The sequence below is a fragment of the Podarcis tiliguerta genome (assembly GCF_965153285.1).
Source record: "Podarcis tiliguerta genome assembly, chromosome: 2".
Taxonomy (NCBI): domain Eukaryota; kingdom Metazoa; phylum Chordata; class Lepidosauria; order Squamata; family Lacertidae; genus Podarcis; species Podarcis tiliguerta.
The window spans coordinates 16617416-16642846 of record NC_139535.1 but is presented as its reverse complement, the minus strand read 5'-3'; the positions used below and the strand labels follow the sequence as shown (position 1 = coordinate 16642846).

General features: G+C 44.7%; 1 protein-coding gene across 4 annotated transcripts; it reads right to left on the bottom strand.

The window, feature by feature from the left end:
* Nucleotides 1–405: 405 nt before the first annotated feature.
* On the bottom strand, nt 406–24373 carry ATAT1 (alpha tubulin acetyltransferase 1). Of its 4 annotated transcripts, XM_083426220.1 has the most exons (12): nt 24189–24373; nt 21731–21791; nt 21179–21270; nt 20189–20249; nt 19586–19699; nt 18759–18860; nt 17492–17537; nt 14696–14767; nt 13550–13769; nt 4823–4920; nt 3430–3478; nt 406–2152 (listed from the first exon to the last, which is right to left on the bottom strand). In XM_083426220.1, the coding sequence occupies exons 1-12, from the start codon at nt 24296–24298 to the stop codon at nt 1801–1803; spliced, it is 1377 nt and encodes a 458-aa protein (XP_083282346.1). In that variant the 5' UTR covers nt 24299–24373; the 3' UTR covers nt 406–1800. The 4 variants fall into 4 exon arrangements, 3 of the variants coding, with proteins under 3 accessions (XP_083282346.1, XP_083282348.1, XP_083282347.1); XM_083426222.1 differs by lacking the exon at nt 4823–4920 and having other exon boundaries at nt 24189–24370; XR_014507598.1 differs by lacking the exons at nt 406–2152; nt 3430–3478; nt 4823–4920 and adding exons at nt 7232–9151; nt 9380–11304 and having other exon boundaries at nt 24189–24369.
* Nucleotides 24374–25431: the final 1058 nt, after the last annotated feature.

The following is a 25431-nucleotide window of genomic DNA, read 5'->3' as shown; positions in this document are numbered from 1 at the left end:
GTTTCAGAAAGTATTGCATAAAGGTGTATCTTTCAGAGTCTCTCATTACAGTGGTACCTCGGGTTACATACGCTTCAGGTTACAGACTCCGCTAATCCAGAAATAGTACCTCGGGTTAAGAACTTTGCTTCAGGATGAGAACAGAAATCGTGAAAGCTGGAAGATGCAATTGCATCTTTGAACCAGAACAATGACTGCAAAAGCTAATTCATGCATGTTTTTCAGGGGTCTGTGACTGCATCAAATGTGTAATTTATGCATGCTCTTCAATGCTGTGCTAGCTTGAAGAGATACTTGCATGATGAACCCTCAACAGCAATAACTTGATATGAAATAACCTGTTATACCTACATCTACATAAATTCTGCACAGGACATTCATAGTTTAGGGAAGACAACAACTCTGTTCTGTTAAATTCAATATTTAATGGCACATTTTGTATGATGGTACATGTGCAAATGACTGACACGAGAAGGTGACACTATCCAGTCTCTTAAGCTCAACACCCTGTGTCTTCATTAGATCATCTTAAAAATTCTTCCTAATCTCCAAGCGGCCCAGTTAAGGTGCTGCATACTGTTAATGGCTGCGCTTCTATTTAAAATGTTTTTGCCCCTTCATGTTCACCCTGCCGTGTTTGGACAAGCTGCTGACTTACCTTTGCATGAGTTAGCACTCCTTTCCAGCCGCTGCAACGTGGAGACAGAAGCAGATGCCAGAGTCTTTAATGGTTTGCCTAAATGGTTTAAATTGATGTGGCCACTACCACCAGAAGAGAATACTATATGGAAAAAGAAACTAATATTTGCTCTGTTATTAAAGCCTTGAGGAGCTTTGGCCTAGACACATTAATAAGTTAAAAAATGATTGAGAAAACATTAATAAGAAAAGGAACAGGAAAGTTAAAGGCATAGGAAGTAAACTTAGCTGATTTTGCAAGGCATTCATTCAATGAAATAAGTATGAACTCACTTTTAACTCCAGTGTTGGCTAATTTGAACTAAACACTCTACTAAGACCATATTCATGTAGATTATATTTAGTCCAATTAGGAAGAGAAATATACCAAATTGGAAGGGGTAAATTTAAATCTAGATTAAGCGGATCCAGAAGTGCTAAACCCCTTTTGATTAAATTGGACCAAGTTGATTTCCTGCACATGCTATTTATTCCTTCCTGTGTTTTATTCCTACCGCTCTTCATATTCAGGGCAAAGGAAAAGGAAGTGAGCAGCCCTTCCCTTCTCAAAGTTTGTTGGAAGTTCCAACATTGTACCAAAACAATTACCGAAAATTTGAATCCAGGCTTTCCTATTTCTCACATCTTGGGATGGAGCAAAAACCCACATAAGATCTGCCAAGTAAAATTTGGCTGGCACATTTCAGCACTGGTATCTGAATTCTGTAAAAATTCAGGCCCTTTTAAGTTTACAAATGCAGGATCACCTAATTGAACGGACTTTCATTAAAACGCTAGTTTCAAATGATGAAAAGAGGAGGATTTCAAACTGAACGGAGATGGCAGCAAATACAACAGAAAGGCACCACATCAAGGTGAGTGTGAGGGATATAGTGAATGGCATGCTGCTTCTGCTGGTCTGATCCAGGGCAGAAGGAAAAGGAGCAGGAAAATGCTGGCCATTTAATGCCAGAGGGAGGAGGCATTCCAGGTGAGACAGGTTGATCCAAGTCAAAATGTCAGCAAGAGAGAAACCTTAAGCTAGTTTAGTCCTCTTCTTCATATTGGCAAGATTATCTGTTCTTGGCTGAAGACTACAGCCACAAGTGCAGGCCATTCCTCTCACCAGGGTCTGGTATTGCAATACAGATACTTGTGGTGGATCCATTTGGCTTCATAGGGGCTCCCTGCTACTGTCCATAGCGGCTTCATCTGCCAGGGACTCCTGGGCAGATTGTGCCACCCTCTGTTCTGCTGCGGGGAGAGTCTGGCAACGTGATGGCCGTTTTCGCAGGAGGGTTGGCTGTTTGTGACTGCCAAAGCGTAATGGTCCTTAATCCTTTCTGGAGGAGCTGGCGTCATAAGAGTTCTGGAATCCATCCTCTGATATGTAGCTTCTGCAGAAGGATGAGCTGTCTCTCCCATCTGCCCGACGTTGGCTGGTTCTGGGGGGCTGATGATGGTGCTGTACGGCCTAGTGGAGAAAACAAATATAATCATCATGATCCCTTTTATCATATGTGGTGGTCTTGTAGTAAGGTTAAAGCTTACTGGGAAATGATACACAATGAATTGAAAAGGATATTCAAAATAACTTTTGGGGGGAAAACCAGAAGCTTTTCTTTTGGGAATTACAGGGACAGAACTACCTAAATTGTATAGCAATTTATTTATGTATGCTACTACAGCGGCAAGAATGCTACTTGCCCCAAAGTGAAAAGAAGAAATCCCAGCAAAGGAAGAATGGATACAAAAACTTATGGAATATGCAGAAATGGCGAAACTTACCGAAGAATAAGAAAGCAAGATAACAAACTTTTAATAAAAGAATAGAAATGGTTTGTTGAATATTTACAGATAAATTGCAAACAGATAAAAACATTGTCAGGGTTATTGTAATAACCTGCAGTTTCAGAAGAGTATATATTTAAAGTAGATAATTAAAGGAGAAAATTAAATGTATTTGGATATGCAGAAAATATTTTTTAAAAATTTAAGGAACTACAGAAAGAGGAGGAAGTAAGTTTGAAATGTTAAATTGATTGTAAAACTAATGAAATGTATAAACTTGAAAAGTATAAATAAAAACTTAAAAAATGAATAAATCATATGACATGATCCAAAGGCTAATGGTGGTCATGTTCAGTTTTTACACAATCCTTTTAAAGCAACTCATCTAGACTGGAAGTACAAATTTGATATTGTCATCCTATTCAGAGCCTTCATTAGCCACTGTTGCGTTTAAGAAGCAGAAAAGTATTTGGGCAATATCTAACTAAATCACACTCAGCGTAGACCCACTGAAATAAAGGGATTTGGTTTATTTACATTCACAGCGAACAACTGGAAGATTCCTAGCAGCGAAGAAGGGAGAAAAACTGGCCACTGTGTTTGGAGGGAAAGAAAGAAAACAATTTCCCTACAGGGATTGAGATTGTTCTCTCCTGTGGGTGGGGAAGAGCTATAGCTCAGTGGTAGAGAATCCGCTTTACATGCAGGAGGTCTCTGGTTCAATCCCAGGCACCTGCAGGTACCACTGGGAGAAATCCCTGAACTACTGCTGGTCTATGTAAACAATACCAAGCAGGATTGTGCCAGTAGGAGGCACTGTAATATACTTGCAGCGCTGCTGCAGGCGTGTTTGGTTAGATGGTCCTGCACGTAGTAAAATACCAAACCAGAATAGCTTTTGGTGCCTTCAGTTGTTTTATTGGAAGAAAAGTCATGGGGCGGGGAAGTAACAAGAAGTACCTCTCTGACTCCTGAAGCTTTCTGGGTGAACTGAGGTCCTCTAAGTCATCTAGATAGGAAGAAACCAGACAAATGCAGCATTTCAGTAGTACAGACATGACAATACCCCTCCCCCTCCCAATTCTTCATAATGGAAGGCAGACACACTATATTAAAACTAGCCCTTAGGCAGAAATTCCTCAAACATTAGCAAGTAATAGCTAGGAAAAAACCAATCAGAGCTTCGTCAATTAATCTGTTGCACATGGTTGAGACTGCTTTTGCACAAGGCCAGAATTTGATATCGAGGGCGTGATTCAAAAATCATGAGAACCACAGCTTGGGTATTTCTTTTTTAAAGAAATATCTAGGGCAGTGTTGTTGTTTTTTGTCCAATAGGAACATAGGAATCTGCCTTACAAAGAGGCCAGACGATTTGTCCATGTAGCCTAGTAGAGTTTACAGAATACATCCTTTGGGTGTAGAAAAGTTCCAGGGTCAATCCTTGACATCTCCAGTTAAAGAATCCAGGTTGGAGGACTGGATAAAGATCCTCTGCCAGAGACAGCACAGTGCTAGGTGGACCAAGAAGCTAACTCTGAATCAGACAGGTTCAATGCTTACTTTCCTCCTCCCTCCCTAGGCCTTTTGTACTGTCTCTATTAAATTGTGAGCCTGCAGACAGGGACTGTTACCTGCTAATACTTGCACAGTGCTAAGAAAACTTGCAGAACTTTAGAGCAAATAATAATGAGGCATAACATTAAATAAACACTGTAGAGGTGCTATAGAAACGTTCACCGTGAACAGTACAATCCTAACTGTGCCTACTCAGAAGTAGCTCCTACGGAATTCAGTGGGGCCGACTCCCAGGTAAATGCAGCAAAGATTGCAACCTGGGCGAGTCCTTTATGGGCTAGGATCCCAGTGCTGTAATGCAAGTGTGGGGAAAGCTTTGACCCACCAGACAATGCTGAACTACAGCTCCCATCATCCTTGGCTATGCTTGCTGGGGCTGATGGGTGCTCCAGTTCAGTAACATCCGGAGGGAAGCAAAGGTTCTCCGGATCTGCTGAAACGGTTAACCTGTACAGTGGTACCTCAGAAGTTGAATGGAATCCATTTCAGAAGTCCGTTCGACTTCCAAGATGTTCGGAAACCAAGACACTGCTTCCGATTGGCTGCTGGAAGCTCCCGCAGCCAATCGGAAGCTCCGACGGACGTTCGGATTCCAAAGAATGTTCGCAAACCGGAACACTCACTTCCGGGTTTGCGGCATTCGGGAGCCAAAACGTCCGAGTACCAAGGCGTTTGGAATCCAAGGTACAGCTGTATTTGCCCCACTACTCAGTCCCTTGAGAAAAAGCTGGCTATAGATCTGGAAATGTCTCCTGTGCCTCCAGCGGTCACTCACTTGCTCTTTTATCGGAACGCTCCACGGCTGGGGCAGAGTTCTTGAAGCGGCTGTAAGAAGACTTCTGAGCCATGAGGCTGTCCTTTAGAGTGCCTGTCCTGGAGGGCGGGAGGGGGAAGACAAGCGGGAGGGTGGAGATGAAGCGGCGGCAGCAGAAAGCAGCAGGTAGGGCAGGAACACCAAGCAAGGATGCAATGGGACAAGGATGTCCCACAGGGAGAAGATGCACAGAATGAAATCCATCCAGTGGGGCACAGTCCGTCCCCCCAATTCAAAAGGAATTATACTGCAGAAGGTTGTACCTGGAGGGGAGAAGTGAGCAACATTGCAATGTACCGTATTTTTTGCTCTATAAGACTCACTTTTTCCCTCCTAAAAAGTAAAGGGAAATGTGTGTGCATCTTATGGAGCAAATGCAGGCTGCGCAGCTATCCCAGAAGCCAGAACAGCAAGAGGGATTGCTGCTTTCACTGCGCAGCGATCCCTCTTGCTGTTCTGGCTTCTGAGATTCATAATATTTTTTTTCTTGTTTTCCTCCTCCAAAAACTAGGTGCGTCTTGTGGTCTGGTGCGTCTTATAGAGCGAAAAATACAGTACTTTCCCTTGTACTTGGACCACGTTACTTTATATCAACCCTCCGCCCCTACCTGGATTCATTACCCCAACCCTGTATAAGGTAGGTTAACTCAAGAAGGACAAGCAATCCACACAAGGCAAAGGAGAGGTTTGAACCAAGGTTTCCAGGGTTCAGCCTCAGTGCTCTATTTGCTTACTATATTACACCAATTCCTGAAAAGGGCGAGGATTTGCAAGTTATTCCATAAGCCAGCAGATGCGGAACAAAAAAGACAAGACCACGCATTGAAACTTTGAAAAAAAAAATCCAAACTTTATTGAAATGTAAACAAAAGGTTTTGTATTTTCCATGCCAGACACCAACAGCCAAAGGCAGTTCAGAGTCTCAGGTGCTTTGATAAGAAGAGAAAGGGGTTGGGAAAGGCAAGCCTCAAGGAGCGGTGCTTCTCAAGCAGCCAAATCTGAATTTAAAGAGGAAAAGGGTGGGGGGCAATGTTGGGAGCTCCCCACATCTGAGCAGCTTTTATAGTCCGTTGTGTCCAGGGAAAAGGGACGTTACTTGGGCTCATGAGCTTCATTCTAGAGAAAAGCTTAAGACGCTAAGCAAACTTCTGCCTTGTCCACAGACATCATCTCCAAGTGGCTGCTGTCTCACTCAGCTTCACTTTCCCCCCGTTTAGCAATATTGAGCTGAGAAGGGTGGGGTATAAAGATGGCAACTGGGGATGTGCTGTAAGACATAAGAACTGCTATGCTAGGCCTGACCAAAGGTCCCTCACAGCGTTCAGCTGGATGCTCCCAAAGAAAAATGGCTTCCAACAGGCATGATGAAGAGAGCCATTCCCCCATTTGGCTTCAGCATCTAGAGAACAGAGCAATACTGGGATGTATCCAAGGCTAGTCCTACTCAAGAGCTGGCCTACTGAAGTTAACAGACATGACTAACTTAGGTTCCTTAATTTCAATGATTTTACCCTGTGTAGAACTTAGGTGGATACAACCTACTGTGTATGAACTTTAGAGGGCCCCCTTTTTAAAACCAGGCATAGGCAAACTCGGCCCTCCATATGTTTTGGGACTACAACTCCCATGATACCTAGCTAACAGGACCAGTGGTCAGTGATGATGGGAATTGTAGTCCCAAAACATCTGGAGGGCTGAGTTTGCCTATGTCTGTTTAAAACCATAAAGGCTGTCAGTGACAGACCTAGCCAATGCTATTTTTCTAGAAAAAGAGGTGCCAGAACTCACCATGAGCGCCTCCCTTGTTCTCTTATAATGGCAATGGCACCCACCTGAGAGATGCCGGAACTAAAAGCCAGCCCTGGACCACTGTAAAATTATCAGGGCTGGTCCAATATAGTAATAATAATTTATTCTTTATACCCCACCCATCTGGCTGGGCTTCCCCAACAACTCTGGGCAGCTTCCAACAAAATATTAAAATACATCAAACATTAAAAGCTTCCCTAAACAGGGCTGCCAATACATTTTGCTGCCTCAAGCTCATCATAACCCCCACCTTTTTCTACATACGAATGAATCTGCAGCATCCTCAGCAGTGATTAGCAGACCATTTGGCACACCCAGCTCTATTCTTCAGCACCTCCCTGCCACTCGTCACCTCTCCGCTTCTGCCACCTGAGGCAGCTGCTTCCCTTTGCCTAACAGTAGCACCAGCCAGTTCTGATATTTATAGCAACACTCATTGGTGAAGCTCAGTATCATTCAGGGGCCTGGTCTAAATACAAGTTAAGAGTCAAATTTAAAAGCAGCATGAGCCAAACACTCCAAGAACTATATAGCCACTAGGCTGGGGGGGGTTTTTTGAGAGAGAGAGAGGACAGATTAGATTCAGCGATGGAGGATAGGAGTATCGGAAGCTATCAAAAATGCTAAACTAAAACAGAACTGCAAGAATGACACCAAGTACCAGTTATGGAGGACAAAGAGTAGCAGTAAAACCATCTCCTGCATAATCTTCTTATAAACCTCCTGGGAGCAACCAGCTGGCTGCTGTTAGAAACCAAATGCAACACAGCAAAGCAGTACCAATGTTCTTAAGCAAAGTGGTCTCCTGTTACAGCCGAGCCCAAGCTACTTGGTGGCACAACCTATGCAAGGTGTAACCAAATACAAGGGCACCCCACACTGCCACATGATACAATTGGCGGACCACACAGGGTGACGACCATTGGCACACTCAGCAGGCAGTGCTTCAGCCTACCCCCGTCTCTGGCCTCTGCGGTCTCCTCTCTGTTGATCTGGTGTCACAGGAGCACAAACCGTGTATGCCGGAATTCATGTGGCACTTTACAGTTCTGCAATTTCAGCACACATGAGGAATATAGCATTGGGCTCTGAAGTTAGCATCCCAAGTCTCATGAATTTTCATTAAATCTGTGAGCCTGTGTGTGATGACAGATTTGAAATCAGGCAATGCCATGATTTGAAAGCTCAGAAGCCAGAGGAGAGTCCGAAGGGAAAAGGCAGAGTTTCATTGCCCCTGAATTTTAATCATGGCCACATTTTTATCCTGCCCTTTCCCCAAGCCGCTCAAGCAAGCACACATGACATCTGTGCCCCCGCCCCCATTTTATCCTCACAACAACCCTGTGAGGTAGGTTAGGCACAGAGAGGGAAAGAGGGGGTAAGGTCACCCAGTAAGCATCAGGGCTGAGTGCGGATTTGAATCCAAGTCTTCCCCATTCTAGTCCACCACACCATCCACCACACCACACAAGCTCCATATAGTTCCCTTGCTCCTTATATTATTACTACACCTACTGGTTAAGTAAACATCTAAATTACAGTAGCTAAGCAGCCTTGTTTGCAAGTTGCTAAAACAAGTTGCTGTTTTCCCTGGCACAAGAGTTTAGGCTACCTTGGCACTTTTATCCTCAATATATGTGCACTTGCTTCTCTGCCATAGTAATTCTCTGGCTGGCATGCCCGACACCTTTCAGTTTCTTGTTGGAGACCAATTCCCCCCTCCAAGGCACGCAAGACCCAACTCTCATTCTAGGGACTTCTAGTTTCCCGCTTCTCGCCTCTAAACCTGTCCATCTCCACCTCCCAAGTCTGAAAATAAAGGCCAGAGCTTCTGCTTCTCCAGCTGAGGTATCGTATTTTACAGCCCTGTAAGGGTTTCTCTCCTGCTTTGTGAAGACAGGGGCAACCGCTGTAGGTTTTGTCGCTGAAGCCAGGTCCTTCTACGCTACATCCCAAACACATCAGCAGCCTCAGGGGTGACATTCTGAAAGGAATTCAGGGCAGAACACGCTATAGACACAAGAATGTCTGAAGGCAACACACAGTTGGCAAATCACAAAGTGGAGGAAGATGGGAGAATGCAGGAAGGTGGACAAAGGTGGGCAAATCAGCTTCTTCCTCTCTCTTAAAATTTGGCAGAGAGGGTGAAACTACTATCAATGTTGTGTTCTATGGAAACTGGGTCACGTGGAAACACGATTGTGGTTCTTCTCACATTTCCACCGTAACCCCACTAAATGAAACCTCGATAAGTACCTTTGGCTACAGTTGCAACTTTATTAGGAGTTAATCTGGGTGGTGGCAGGGGGAGAAGAGGAGATACTGAAGGAGGACTAGGTGGATTTCGCCAAGAGCAGCTGTGGCCTTTGCTGGGCTCAACTCTGCTTTGGAGGGATGCACCAGGGGAACTTTCCCAGGTCTACTTTGGAAAAGCAGAGCCCCAGCTTTGAAGGCAGACAGGTGGTCCCAGGCACAATCCTTCTGAATACAGTGGTACCTCGGGTTACATACGCTTCAGGTTACAGACTCCGCTAACCCAGAAATAGTGCTTCAGGTTAAGAACTTTGCTTCAGGATAAGAACAAAAATCGGGCTCCGGCGGCACGGCAGCAGCAGGAGGCTCCATTAGCTAAAGTGGTGCTTCAGGTTAAGAACAGTTTCAGGTTAAGTACGGACCTCCGGAACAAATTAAGTACTTAACCCGAGGTACCACTGTACTAGTTGCTGGAAACTACATGAGTGCTCGGCTCCTGCCTGTGGCTTTCCCACAGCCATCTGATTGGCCACTGTGAGAACAGGATGCTTGACTAGATGGGGCATTGGTATGATCCAGCAGGCTCTTCTTGTGCTCCTATGGCGGGGAAGCTGTGGCACCTCCAGATGTTGTCGGGCTCCCAGCACTCATAAGCCCTAGAGCAGATATGGCCAACGGTCAGGGATAATGGAGTTAGGAGTCCAGCAACATCCCCACCTCCGACCTAGCATCTCTGGGTCAAGGGTGTCAGATAGCAGGAAAAACTCCTTTCTGCCAATCAAATTAGACTGCGCTGGGCGAGATGGACCAATGGTCTGGCTCGGTACAAGGCCATTCCATTTCTTCCACCTATGCATACCTTAAAACAGAACACACTGTAGCCCGATTTAATGTCTCAGCCACTCCCTCCAAGCTAAGGGTAACAAGTATCTAGAAAGAGGCTGAGGTGCGTAATGGCAAGGGCAAGGGAGAAAAAAGGGCACTCCTTCAGAGTATGCATGGCGGGGGTGAGGGCAGATAAGGGAGTTTTTAGGGGTTTCATAGAGACCCCGAATGCCTGCCCACTAGTTCAGCCTTGCAAGTAAGTTTACAGCAGCTCCTAGCCTGCCAATGTATCACTGTTAAAGTTAGATCATTCTTCCGGCCTGTCCATATATCAATCTCTGCCATTCACAGCACATGGATACAAAATGCACAAAACGCAACAGGGAGCCTGACCGCAACTGGGGGAAAAACTAAAACAAACACGCTATGCTGTAAGTTTTTCAGGGATCAGAGCACTTTTGTCAAAATCCACGATGAAAGTGGGAGGGATTCCTACAGACTAGCCAAACGTGCAAGATAAATATCACGGGCCCCAATTTTAATAATATGAAGCCGCCAGACAGCTCCTCTGACTTGGGCTCTGCTAAAAGCAGTGGATCCCACATAAAAAGAAACAGGCTTTTGAAGCCCTACAATAATAATAATAATAATAATAATAATAATAATAATAATAATAATAATAATAATGCTGCAAACTCTGTTTACCAGAGATAACAGCAGGATGTGTCTGCACCCAAGGCTGATGCCTCTATCAGAGGCTCTGAAGTTACAACTGTCTCTCTCCAATCTAAAACTCACAGACGGCCGGCCAGGTAGCGCCTAACACTGTAAATCCAAAACCGTACCTGCCTCATGGTGGTAAGACTATAATAACCATTTCAATAATTCGCTTGTTTTTAATAGTAAAGTAAAATCTGCCATCTGAAGTGGGTGATCTCATCCCTTCTAATAATACACCCAGTCCTGACAGTGTTACGTTTTGTCACCAGTCCGACGACTACTCACTTAATCTATGTGGCCAGTTTTTCAAAAGTGAAATCTTACAGAGCTAAGTGATAATTTACAGTAAACTTGCATTGTCTTCTTTGGATCCATGATTGGCAGGTCACAACAGATGACTGACAGGTCTGTATGGCGACAGGCAGCAGACCACAGTGTCAAAGAGTGTATACTTGGGACACCAGTACTATCCCAGCTGTAAGCTCTCACCGCTTTGGAGCTGAAGCCCAACTTAATAAATAATTTGAATTTCGTCAAAGCCCAGCAGCCGGTGCTGCTCTTTGAAAAAAGCAGCTAGGTTCCTTTCCTTAAGGGCGTTCCGGAATCTTGGCATTAAAAAATTGAAGACCAAAAACACACACACACACAATATAAATAAACCCACATCCTTACAGGTTCTACCCATAAAGCTTATAAAAAGGAAGGGATGAGGAAATTGGATGTAAAACCAAATTTCGCTGCTAGAAAGAACTCAAGGACGCAAGTGGAGGCCCAACGGCTGGGTAGACACAGCAGAGACCGGCGATCAATGGCTGTTTTCAGCACGATTCAGGGAGCTGGTGGTGGAGAGGGAGAGGAAGAGAAGAAAGGAAAGGGAGGGAAGAGGAGGGGATTGAAAACACACAAAAAAGAAAGAGAGGTTAGACCCCCAAACGGACCATTTGGGGAAAATCTATCAGGTTAAGATAACGAAGAAAACATCTCACTTCCGAGAGACACAGTGCTAATGGATAAATGGTACTCTGGAAATGGTGGGTATATTACACTTTTGATGCTGGATTAAGTGCAAGGATGAGGATGATGGATGGCAAGCACTAAGGAGGGGGAAGGAATGTGAGGATGCTGCCATGGCAAGAGCTGTGTAGGACAGCAAGACCTTTCTAGAACCTCTGGTTTCTGAAACTTCCTGAGGCCCTGCCTACATTTCTCCAAACCTTTTATAGCAGATCAGATACTATTAACTGCTGTGCGAAATAAATATGACCCAGGTCACTCTTTATTCTGAGGAACCAAGGTGAAAGAGCATACAATTAGAATCGACGCATTAGAATTGAAAGTGCATACAATTAGAATTGAAGACCCACAAAAAGGTTTTTTTTTTAATAACTGCATTAGAAGCATGCATGGAAAATGTACAATACACTGTTAAAAATTGTATTTCATGCACAGCAACATCCACAACCTAAGATTAATATAGCCTAGTCATGCAAAACTGGCACTATGGCTTTATAGCTTTCGAGAGCCACAGACAAATCAAACATAATCTCATCTAGCACCCAGTGAGCCAAGTTCAAACCTAGCATCCTTTCGGCATGTCAGATGCAAAGCAAACTGACAAACTGCAAGCGCTCAGTCCCATTTCATGTGGTCTGCATGTGATAAAAGACCAATTCTGCCAACTAACAGAATTGCATAGAGGAATTAGCCACCGAAGGCCACAAGGAATGACATGAAGGATTAAATCCTGAGAGGGAGCCTGTGGGTCACTCCAGTGCAAACCTCTCTATTCCTATGTCTAGGGCAGCTCATCTTTGCCATCACTTTCTGTACTTTCCTACATCTCACTCAAGGTTAACCCTGTACCTAAATGAGCACATCTCTGCCCCTCCCCTAGACGTGCAAGTCCCACATTTACTGCTGAAGCTCTGTTGCATTTGCAACCACGTGAACTCCACGCATCCATCTTGCCTTCATTTATCTTGGCTCGCTGTTGCCACTGCCCTCTCTGATTCCAAGGCTGCCTCTGGCACTCAGTCTCTAGTCCCAACCTGGTCTTTTAACTCCTGTGTCCAGGAAAGGGTAAGCACAATGTAGTAACTAGGTACCTACGTAATACACTAGCAACCACTGCCTGGTGGAACTGGAGGTAGCTAGAAAAAGCATTGTAGCTGTTTAAGTATCTACAACGTGCTCATCCTTCTTCCCTGTACTGTTCACACAGTCAGCATTTTCCAGGGTCTCAAGACATACAGCTTTATCCCAGGGATTTCAACATCCACCACCCAATTCCAGATAGTACAGTTTCAAAAAGGGTACTGAGCACATAGTTAATATTCTCCAGAATCAGATTTAATTTTACAAAGCAAGATTCTAGCTCTTAGGGTATGAAGATAAGTTTGAAGGCGAGTGGGCAATGCCTGGTGAAGTCTCAGAAGCCAGAGGAACTGCTGAATGACATTTTTTAAATTGATTTACAGTGGGGGTATTCAGTACCTTGCACAGCTGTAGTCTCCCATCTCACTTGTCTATTATTATTATTATTATTTATTTATTATTTATTATTTATTATTATTATTATTATTATTATTATTATTATTATTTACAGCATGCCCATCCGGCTGGGCTTCCCCAGCCACTCTAAGCGGCTTACAGCATATATACAAAAATTGTAAAACATCAGATATTAAAAATTTACTGATACAGGAAAGTAAAGTCAGAATGAAATCTGTAAAAGCAAGCCGAATTACACAAATCATTTCATTTTGTCATAATTTTTACGGGCAGCAGAATTCAGTTTTTCTTGTCAAGGATTTAGACTGCCTGGAAGCATAGTTTCAACTACTTAAGTTCAGGAAACAGACTTCTCTGTTAACAAGGCTCCAGTGTGACAAGACAAAAAAATCTGAATCTGAAGTCATTTGGAAATGAAATGCCTGCCAGTGTTTTGATTCAGATATCCTGAAGGACTGACTACTTCCCAACCTCAACAGAAACAATATTCTGTTCCACACATACACACAGAGAGAGCATTCTTTCCCACCTACTGCAAGATTTTCAGATACCCCACATCTCCAGCTGTACCTGGTTCTCCGCCTCTGTGAAGCTGGGTCTCCGGGCTCACCATTCATCAGATGGTGGGCAGTTGAGTGGGGAGGGCAGAGGCGCAAGTTCTTCAGCAGCTCCTGCTCGTTGAGGAAAGGCTTGAGGCAGCCTCGCACTGGGGAGTTCCCCAGACTGCTGGAGCGGGTCAGTGAGCGAGACTGGTTGAAGGGCCAGGGTGGTTCAACTTCTTCCTTCAGGACTATTTGTGGGGACATATAAAAAAAAGGTTCAGTCTTCCAGTTCCTAGAGAGGCTCAAGGTATGCTATTCAAAAAGGCAGCCACTCTGGGTCCCTTAAAAGCCACAGTGTCACCATCACCTTCAACTTCTCACTTGCTGAAAGGCCAAAGACCCAAAGAACAACCTTGCTTTTTCTCCCACTTGCACTGCACTACGGGAAGCTCAAAAATAGCTGCATCCTTACTTATGGAAGGCCAGGTAGGACAAAGTTTGAGCATCTTCTTCTTTATGCAATGTTTCCCTGACATCCTGTCAGGGGACCAGTTTGGAACTGGCACATTCTGAAAAGTGGTGGCTGAGCCCCGGGATCTTGTAGCTCACTTCCTAGACAAGGGAACCCTTCTTCTAAAAAAATAATAATAAAAAAAATGCCCACTCATTTCCAAGCTTGGATGGAATGTAGACCAGGCTTCCTCAACCTCGGCCCTCCAGATGTTTTGAGACTACAATTCCCAACATCCCTGACCACTGGTCCTGCTAGCTAGGGATCATGGGAGTTGTAGGCCAAAAACATCTGGAGGGACAAGGTTGAGGAACCCATCTGTAGACTCTTCCACTGAAGTCTGTCTCAGATTTCAAAACTGACTTGCTGCTTCTCCTACTCTCCTAAATCAAACAGCTGCCGTATCCTAGATGGGGCCTAGTGACTTAACTGCAACAAGTATCACAGAACCACGAACACATAATATGCACATTCCTCTGCTTCATGAAGTCAGCTGGTCTCCATCCTACCCTGAGAAACAACACGAAATGGGTTCTCTTGTCTTGGCGTCATTCACAACTTGCCCCCTCAATCTGGAGGCTGATCTGGAACGCTCCCACCAAAAAGAGAACCACTTAAACCCACTTCCCAGTCCAGAAGCAGCTTCAGTTATTAATCTCTTACACTCTCGGTCTGATGAAGAATATGGTTTTATCTCCCCCTCATGACGCTTTTGAGGCAACTTTCTCACTGGAGCTGCGAGGAGAGAGAGAGAGAAAGATGAGTAAGCTTTTGAGGAGGAAGGGAAAATCAGTTAATCACATAAAAACATTTTCTCTCATATAAAATAAATAAAATAAAATCTTATTCCAAGCACAAGAAGCAACTGTGAGGAAGATCCCTTAATAATCAAAATAGTTCAATACTGGGAGGTATATAATAAAAAAGGGAGAAAATAGAAATAAGGGGAAAATAGAAGAATAAGTCCAGCAAAGCCAGTGCAATTTATCAAAGTATGTTTTAATTCTTATATTCACAAAGAGGAGGTCAATAAACTCTAGTTCTTCTCATCGGACCAACTGCCCTCATAGAAGTTGATTATTAGTAGGTTAAAAAAGAGTATCATTTAATTATCTCCCTCGTAGATTTAAAAGAACACATCCATGGTGGACCTCCTTTTTACACCCCTAATGTTTGCCGAATTAATTTCAATTTAAATAAACAGTTTATTATCCTCTTGGTAGTTAATTAATTCTAGGCTTTCAAGTTTTGGAAAAGTTACTGCTTTGATGCATGGAGCTTAAGGCTTCTCGTCGTGGAGCAGCGTTGGAGCTTGGTGCTTTCAGCTCCATCTCACCCCCACAGCTGGATAACGGGACAAGAATCCGAATTGTGCTGCTGGACCCCTTTGAACCCAAAAAGAACCTTTTGGGCTTTCTCGGGGGTGCACAGCGCCCACGTGCTTCCCCCAGAACTCTCAGGATGAGCGAGCCGTTCATGGAGAACAGAGCTTGCCGTCTGACACCATTCCATGGTAACCCAGAAATGGGAGTAGGGATTTTAAGAGCTTTTTCTGAGCAACCAAATGAATGGCAGTTCTAAACTGTGTGGGTGACCATCTAAGAATTAACCTAGAAGAACATGATTTCATGAATGGTAGTTAAGGCATGCAATAGGAACAGTCCCTTAATTGTATTCAAAGATCTGGCCAACGAGCAAAAGCATGTGTAGGCAATCTATTCAGGAAATTCCAGGAACAACACTGGAAATCTGTCATTAGACAGTGGGCCCTCACTTCCTTTTCTCTGTGTTTAATTAGCATAATTGCCATTCCATTTTCAGATTCTTGGCAGATGCTGAATCACAGCCAACCGGATGTGGTATACTTGTTCTACACTTAAGCTTAGCTTGAAATTATTACTCTCAAACCCCCATCAACGCCACTAATATAAATCCTGCGGTGGCGGAGGAAGCCGTTTGGGCGCCTGGGGCGGCGGGCTCAGGGGTGGAGCGGGGCGAACCGCGGGGCCTCCGGAGCCTGCCTGCCTCCTCCCACTCAGCCACCCTACAGCTGGGGGAGGGGGGAAGCAGCAGGCAGACCATTTGGGCAAGAGACATGTGGCTCGGGCGCACTGCAGGCCCCACGGTGAGTGCCACCCAACACTTTGTCATGCCCCTCAGTGGTGACAGCCGGCGCAAACCTGCACCCCCCTTCGACCTTGTATAAATCCATGGTGTAGGATTCTTATTAACGTAAAGAAAGACTTCAGTTTTTGGAGCTGCCAGCAGGCCCAGACAGAGCGGGGGCCACATGAGCCACTTGGCCCAGGGCTTCCGATTTCAAAGGGGGCCTCGGTCAGCATATTTTTTTAAAGCACTACAGTATGGTATATATATATTCCATTTTGTCTTTATATGCAGATACGGTTCAAGCCTTGAAATAAAATTATTTGTCAGCATAACTTTTGTGATAATTATTTATATATTTACTTATTTATAAGACTTCAGTTATCCCCAGGGTAAAAAAGGGGGGGGGCACATTATCTACCTGGCCCGGGCCTCTGCCTGGCTCTGCAAGGCCCTGGCTGCCAGTCTTAGGGGAAAGGATAACATTGTACATGGTGTAGACAAAATGGGGAGCTTTTATCCCTCTCTCATTATACTAGAACCTGGGGACATCCATCCCCAGGACAGAGAAAAGGAAGAACTTCATCACACAGTGGATGACTAACCGTGTATGGAATTCAGTACACAAGATGCAGTAATGTCCGGCAGCATGGACGGCTAATACAAATTCATCAGGGAGGAAGGCTACCAGTGGCTAATAGCCATGATGGTTATAGCTCTACTTTCACAGTAGACTGCAATATCCTTCCAAATATCAGCTGCTGGGAACCACAAGTCGGGGTTGCACTCAGGTCTTGCTTCTGAGCGTCCCTTGGGCATATGGGTTGACTACTGTGGGAAATAGGATGCTCAACTTGATAGGCCTTGCTTTTATTTTGGACCAAAACAGCATCCATACTTCTGAAGCCTTTCATGACTTGGACATTCTGGCTATTTGGACCCAGAATAACCATCTATTGCTTGAGGGTTCCATTTTAACTTCATTACAGGCACAGAATAAAGTCATTCCATTATTCAGCTCAAGAGTGGGAAACAGAATCCCATGGTCAGTCATGTGCTTGTGTAAACCGCCAGGTCATTGTGCACAACGCAAACACTGAATTCTACCATAGATTTTGGAATCCTCAACATCACAAGCTGCAAACATTTAGTATCCATCCGGAGGTGGCAAAGGTAACTGACACGCAAAATGCTCAGAAGCCAGCCTGTGCTGAGAGAGATCTTTTTTTAAAAAAGTGAAGACGCTTCAATACCGTTTGCCTCTTCTAACCCTTCTCATGAGCAGCCCCCCACTCTTAATCACATGCCGAATCAAAGCAAAAGGACATAGCAATATTTATGCCACTGACTCACCATGGTGGTGGCTAAAAAAGCCCTGGAAAATCACAAAGTTGTTCACCTGAAAGAAGAAAAATGAGATTTAAAAAAAATGAGCCAGCAAACCAAACCTACCCCACTGTTCCAAGCTTCTTGTGAAAGACATTTGTAGGGCTCCCTACAGTTACCTCCCCGCTCACCCTCTTTTTTGCTGCTGGTCTGCATATTTGCTTCGGGGGGGGGGAAATACAACTCTTAAGGGTAGGGGCTTAGTAGCGGAGCAAATGCTTTGAATCTTGGTTTGTGCAATTTATAAGCCTTTTACTACATGGTGACAGGTCATAAAAATAACACATAAAACTGCAATATGCACACGCAAAACATCAAACTATCATTCAATTAATCATTAGCAAAACACTTATTACAATATACTTGGAAACAGGCAATGAAACAAGATCGTACTGACGGCTACTTACTATTCCCTTTAAATACAATCAATCAAAGATTCCCAGTAGTTTTTGAGCACAAAGTCTTCAGGAGAACAGGGCAGAGCAGAGAGAAGGAACCTCTGGCCTTCCAGACACTGTCAGACTACAGCATCCATCACTCTTGGCCATTAACCATGCTTGCTGGGGTTGGTGGGAGTTGGAGTCCAACAACGCTGGAGTGCCGTACGCTCCCCACTACAAGGCTAGAGTGTCTGCTGTGTGGTATAAGGACCTGTGCAGCATCCTACATCCCTCCTCTGTGATGCTTAAGCTAGTGACACCAGGACCAGCTCCCAGCCTGGTTCACAGCACATTTACCAGTGTGCAGTTCCACTAAAGTGTGGCATCTCAGAAGCACCTCTGGGCGACCCAGAGAACAGTCAAGACGCAAGATACACTTTTGCTGCTATGGGGCTGTAAGCTGCCTAGACGGAAGATCGTTTGGGAGATCTAAGTGGCTCTGAGAGGATGTGCCAGGTAGAATAAGAGAGCATTCAAAACCCATTTTATTCTTTGCTTCCTGCACAACACACAGCTATTCCCAACTTCTCTGGAGCCATTCACTTCTTGCCCCACAGTCTGTGCAAGCTTAAAAATGAATACGTTTAGAGATGATGGACACGAACTCAAGTGAACAAAGTATTATTGCATTAGCTATCAAACTGCCTTGAGGGTGATTTTTTATTAAAAAAAAAACAACCACCACCAAGTGGTGTATAAATTTTATGAAACAAATAATAAAATAAGTCAAAAAGTGAAGGAATTGCTGTTGCTTTCTTCCGTTCTGGCTTCCCATCACAAAGAGACCAGCTCACCTGGGGAATAGTGTCACAAAGATTATAGTGCTTCCGGAGAAAGCAGAGCAGCTTCTCTGAGGGGCGATCCACAGCCAGTTTGTGAGGCTCCATCCGCTCTTGCTGAGGGAGGGGAGACAGAGAGAAGTGAAGATAAAGGTTGGGGACTACAGCTTCCACCTCAAAAGAAGGGATACAATTTAGGAGCTGGATCTAAAGCATCAGTCGCGGGGCCAGCAGCAAGTTTCTATGAACCCTGAAAGGTTCAATAACAGGGAGGACGGGTGAAAAGACATATCAACAAAACCAAAGCAACACTCCCAACAGCAGCTCCTGTTATTTACAGAAGAGAGGTGCAACCAGCTTGCTAAGGCTGTGAAGCAACCCACAGGGCAAGAATGTTAAACAGTGGATCCTAAGAGTTTATTCCAACCCCATCCAGGTCAGCCTGGCTACGTGAATTAATTAATGCCTATTGGGATAACCATCTGCACTGGTTCCATACAGCTAAAATTAAAATGAACTGAGAATAGCTCCAGGGCCATAGAAACCACAACGGCCACAAATAAGCATTGCACATTGGATGGTATGTGTTCTCAGACAGATAAAATATCCCCTGGAGAAGACTCTGTGGAGAAAGTGTATTTCATGTCTGTTGTCTAACTGATCACCTTATCTGTGGTCAGGAATGAAATCTCCACACAGATTGATTCACTGTGAAGGGGATTGAGCCTTTAAATGTAGGAAGTGGGCACACTGAATACAGGGATATGTGACCCAGCCAGGATATTACAGGGGTGGGGGGAGAGACAGAGACAGAGAAAGAGAGAGAATATGCAGAGGCACACCTGTAGCATGTAATGGAAGAGCTCCTTGCCATAGCCATGCCTCTGGAGGGACTCGTGAATGTAAAAGTCCAATACGCACAGTGGTTCCACTTCATTGTGAGCTCCGTGGCGGTCCTGAAAGAAAGAAGGAAAACTTGCAAGACATGTATCTATATATAAAAACAGAACAGAGTACACAGACTAAAAACAGACACTTCATACTCGCACCATAAGTAACAGAGCTAAAATATCTGAGCCACTTATACATGCTAGCTTACACTTACATTTCTGAAATTCAGGCCCCATGTTTTGACCTAGCATGCAACACGATTAAAAGGAAAACCAACTATAGCTCACCTATCTATATTGCTAGCACTTTCATTTTAAAGATCTTCCTTCCTTCTACCTCCAACACATACAAATGTCAGCTGACTTCATGGATATTATAAAGAAGGGAGACGGTTGTCCCCACCTAGTTCTGCTAGATCTCTCAGTTGCTTTTGATACCATCGACCATGATTCTTTAAGGAAGAGGATAGTCTTAGTCCATGTTTCGTACCAATGACCCTTTTGCACCAGAGACAACTGCTCTGCACATAAAGGCAACTTCCCATTGCAACTTACCAGTACAAAGAGTTTCTTGTATCCCACCTTGAGGAAGCCAATTATGACTCCTTTCCCGGCCCTGGTAGCAATGAAGAAAAGATACAAACCATTAGTTAGAGATGTATGAACAATGGGCCACTGAGGCAGAGGAGGGCTATCATTTATTACTGTAATGTATTTATTCCTGACCGGATCTACAGTTACTTAGAGCCAAAATATTGTTTGCAAAACACCTGCTTATTTACACTTTTAGGGCAAGTGATAAAACCTGCTGTATAAAATTGAGATAAGGGGCCCAAGGTAGACTATCAGTCTTCCCTAACCTGGTGCTTGCCAGATGTTTTTGACTACTGCTCCCATCAGCCCTGACCACCGGCCATGATTACTGAGGCTGACGGAAGTTAGAGGCCAACAAAAATCTAGAGGGCCAAAGTGTCCTCATCCTTGAACTAGAGGCTAGATGATTAGCAGTAGCAAGAGGAAAGTGTGTAGCATTATTAAATAGAGAGCTTTTTTTTTTTTTTTTGCTTTTCAGATTCCAGAATCATCATAATTTATGCAAATCAGGAAAATGTATGCTATTCCAAGAGCAAAGGATTTTTGGTCAAGAATGTCACAGACAGAGGGAAAGAAGCACACAGACACAGGAATACATGGAACTAGCAACTGTGAGGGACAAGCAACTGTGCTGAAGGAAACAGGGCAAGATCTCCCCACCCACACAATAAAAAAGGAGGGGGAACTCTGATATTTCAAGGATTCTGCAAATCCCTGAAAAATATTTCTATGGTTGCTATGGCTAAGCAGATTGTGTAGAGTTCCTGTGTATGGTTCAGAACAAGAAAGTCTTTTCTTGCCGCATCCCAAGATGTTCCCACAGAAATGGCTTGGGCTGCAATCCTATGCACACTTACCTGTCCCACTGAACTCAGTGGGATTTACTACTGAGTAGGCATGCAAAGGACTGGACCCTTAAGACTCCAGCCCCTCAGTCGCAGCCACACTCACGTTTTTGCTTCGCTGTCCTTCAGAATGTAGAGAACATGGCGGTTGGTTTGCATTCGTGAGGCGCTGGTGATTGGAGTTGGCAGATTCTGGGCCTGAAACCAAAAAGTTTCGAGTTTCACTAACTCAAGAAGACTTTTTAAAAAAAAAGACTTGGAAGGGCAACTGAACAAACTGATATCTGAACTAGAGCTTATATCCCTTGGGGAGAGAAAGATCCCCTCTCTCCTTTCTTGCACCCGTTAGGCCAAACTACACTGCGAGACAGTGCATCTCCCAGGCCAGAGCAACTTAAGACCTACAAAGCCAAACACAGCTGCTTCACCTGTGCTTTTGTCCAGGCATTTAGGAGATGAGTCATTTTCAATGGAACGGTTTCTCCCACCCACCCACTTCTGCTCCACAGTTATATTTGTTTTAGTTACAGTTTTAAGTGAATTGGCTGAGGCTTACAAGAGATAGGCAACCTGGCTTCACACACATCCTCCTGTTTACCCAGAAACTATAATCTATTCTGTGGCCCTTTAAACCCTCCAGATGAAAACCCTGACCCACCTTGGCAGAGGCCCTGCCCATCTCATCTATGATCCTCATGAGCTGCTGCTGGTGATCCACCCTGGCCATGAAGAAAAAGAGAGAGAAAGAGAAGCAACTAGGTTGAGAGCCTGAATAATCTAATCAGAATAGAAACCTAGAACAGGAAATGGTCCAAATCCTTGAAGGAGGAGAGGAATGTTTGACATGTTGGAGGCAGCATAGTATCGGGCAATGTCATACCCCGGGACAGAAAGACATAATAGGAGGTTGCTGGAATTGACCAAGCACATTAGGAAAAATAGCAACTCAGAACAGAGATAAATTTTGGAAATGGTTTAAGGCTGCCTAATAAAGATCCATCCAGGATGCTAAGCAGAAGAAGACTGCTGCTGGATCAGACCAGAGGTCCATCTAGCAAAGCATCCTTTTTCCCTCAGTAGCCAATTCGTGCTTCTGGGAATACCACAAGCAGCATATGAAGCTAACAGCCCTCTCCTGTTGTTGCTGACAAAAGCAAAAGGACAAGAGATTAGTCAACAAAAGGTACCTCATCCATGCAACCAGGTAATCCTAAAGCAATGGGGCATCTCACTGCTATACACTGTGGATGGATGGAAGGAATGATGCTAATGTAAACCGTCATTGCCCATATTGAACAATTTATTTTTAACGCTTCAAGACCATGGTTTTCAGACTCTGTTCTGAGAAATTCTAGGCTTCCTTGGAAACTTCTTAAGGGGTTCATCCAAGTAACAGCAGACAAGCTTCCATGAAAGGCAACTTGATCACCATTACTTATTGGCCTTTGCAATGCTCCCCCTGTAAGATAGCTCAAAATACATACTAGATCACCACCTCCATTATGAAGGGGCAACTGTGGAACCTCAAACACCTAACAAGAACCCTACATCAGGGTAGGGTACCCTGGCCCTCAGGACTCTCACCAGGTCACAGCCCTCATCAGCCCTTCATGTGTTTTTGACAGGCTAGAATGCTTCATTTAACACTGATAATGTCTATTGGGTGCCTGGATGGAGGATGGGGAGGGGTGTGTCAGTGTGTAGAAGAAGCTAGCCTACTGTACAAAGATAGCACACAGAAGCTCCTGAGCAAACATGTCGATGCATAAAGGATTCCCTACAGATATAATGCCGGAGAGGCACTGCTGTAAGACAACAGGAATGCAGGGACAGTATCTGCCACAGGGAACTGTTACATCTTTTCTGTGCAGACTTATAGAGCAAAAATAAACCCACTGCAAAGCACATACAGCAACAGGGATCATTGTTCTAAGACAATAGATTGAAGTAGATTAGCCACCATTCTCAGGATGGCAGCTCTAGCTAATTTTAAATATCCTATCCCAGGCTGTGCAGGTAAAACTGTTAGCTACTTCACTTTAAGACTGTTCATGGTCAAACAGAGAACTATAAATCATGCTCTGAAGTAGGCCGATAGCATTTAAACCTCACTATTAACCATTTTAAATCATAATATTCTATACTATCATCTTCAAAACAGTAGTAGCATCTTATATGCGACAATCTTCAAAACACCCTTACAAGGTGAGCTCAGGCTACGACAGTGTTGAATATTGACATGTTGAATGTTACCCAACAAAGCTTAGGTTTATGTTAACTTTCTTCAATTTGTATAAATGTCTTAATCGTCATTAACAAAAAAAAAACCCAAAAAAACAAAAACCAGGCGTCTATGCTAACATGCAGCCATGGAGCAATGGACCTGTAAACCATTTATCATTTCTGTATCTACCCATCCACTTCAAGTGTCACAAACATGGGCTAAACCCCACTTTATTCCCAAAACACGTATGCGAGCGTGAGGCTAGGATTCGAATCTCTTTTCGGCTAGGTGACCTTGGGCAAGTCGCTATCTTCAGCCTAACCTACCTCATGGGGTTGTTGTGGGAGGGGAGAAATGGAAATAACAGGTAGTGACGGGGGGGGGAGGAGGGAGCAGGGGGGAGAGAGAGAACCACGTCTGAACAGCCGGAATTCCTTGAATAAAAAGTTGGGCACAGATGTTTGCATGTAAACAAAGAGGGAAAGAGCAGGAACATTCATGCCTACGGTCACATGTCTGGGAGTAAAGCCCCGCGGCATTGACTTCCGAGTCAGGAACCAGGGTGTCAAAATGTATACCTGCATACGGTACATAAAGGTTGACACCCTCATTCCCAGGGGAAAGAGGTGAGAAGCAGCCAGGGCTATCAATTACCCAGCATGCCCCGCGCCTGAGACAATAGATGGGCGTGGGAACAGCCGCCAGGAGCGGCTCCTGAGGGCGTCACGGGCGCGCAGGGAGAGCGCCTCCCCGCGGTACTGAGGCGCAACTGAGGGGGGCGGACCGCCGCCCTGCGCTGTTTTCGCGGGGCGAAGCGAGCCCCATAGGCGGCACGGGCGGGGTGGAGGGTATGACAGGCCCCCCCCAAAGCCCGTCCCGCTGCCATGGTTACCTGTGGGTCGTGGCGAAGCCGGCCCCCCTCCTTCCCGACGGCCGCAAGTGTTGATCCACCGTCGTAATCCGCTCCGCGAAGAGCGCGTCCACGTCGAAGGGGAACTCCATAGCCCCGGCATCCGGGTCCTTTTCTCTCTGCCGCCCCGGTCGCGCCGACTCACGCCTCTGAGCGACGCGGCGCGCGCGCGGCCGGCCCCGCCCCTAGCGACCGGGCCTGCTGCCGGCGCCTCCGTTGCCAGGCTCACCCTAGCAACCGGACGGCCCCTGGCAACAGCCGCCTTCCTCGCCCGCCGCCGGGCGTCTAGACTGGAAGGCCCGCCAGTGGGGGAACCTGCCTCCGTTGCCACGTTTGCAACGCACTTTCCCTTTAGAAGTTCAGCCTCGCCCTGGATGTCCAGCAGCACGGATGTCTGCTGAGTTGTTGTCCCTGTTCGCCAGCTTTGTTCGGCTGCGTTGCTTAAGGATCTTTTATTTTTATTTTATTTTATTTTTAATTGAATGTGTTTTATTTTACACCGTGATGTGAGAACGTGACACCTGTTTAATAAAAGTATACACATCTGTAACTTCACCCAGAATACACTTTTAATGCACATTTTTTTAAAAAAGCGCTCATCTTACAAATTGTTTTGCAGTCCAATCATCATCATAATAATAATTTATTACTTATTCCCCGCCCATCTGGCTGGGTTTCCTCAGCCACTCTGGGCAGCTCCCAACCGAATATTAAAAACATGATACAGCATTAAACATTAAAAGCTCCCCTAAACAGGGCTGCCTTCAGCTGTCTTCTAAATAATAATAATAATTTATTATATATACAATAATTATTTATACAATCCAAATATGCAATACCTTGGAAAACAAATAGTTTAGAAAATGAGGGCCAATGTAAAAAGACTACTTAAACCTGTAACAACAGTATAGTTTCTGCATGGTTCATCTTTACAGTTTTCTTACTGCTTCATCATTGTAGTATCAGTAATCTGTTCCTTCGGCCGGCTCCACTGTATCTCACTTAAAGAGATACCTTTTTCTGCCAAGTTTCATTTCACCTTCTTGATCCATCCAGCATTCTGTAGTATCAATTAGGACTTTACCTTTAAAATCATGAACACTGACATATCTTATTTTACCAATCTGAAACATATTCTCATCTCAGTTGATACGTTGCTTGGCGCTTTCACCAGTCTTCTGTTTCTTTACAGGCTTTTCGGGCACTGCTTGTTTTTCCTTTTCAC

Coding starts and splice junctions, on each gene's coding strand:
- ATAT1 (XM_083426220.1), bottom strand. CDS start 24,298: ATGGAGTTCCCCTTCGACGTGGACGCGCTCTTCGCGGAGCGGATTACG. Junction 18,861..19,585: donor TCTTCCATTACATGCTACAG/GTGTGCCTCTGC, acceptor CCCCTCCCTCAG/CAAGAGCGGATGGAGCCTCA. Junction 2,153..3,429: donor AAGCTTCAGGAGTCAGAGAG/GTACTTCTTGTT, acceptor TTTCTCCACTAG/GCCGTACAGCACCATCATCA.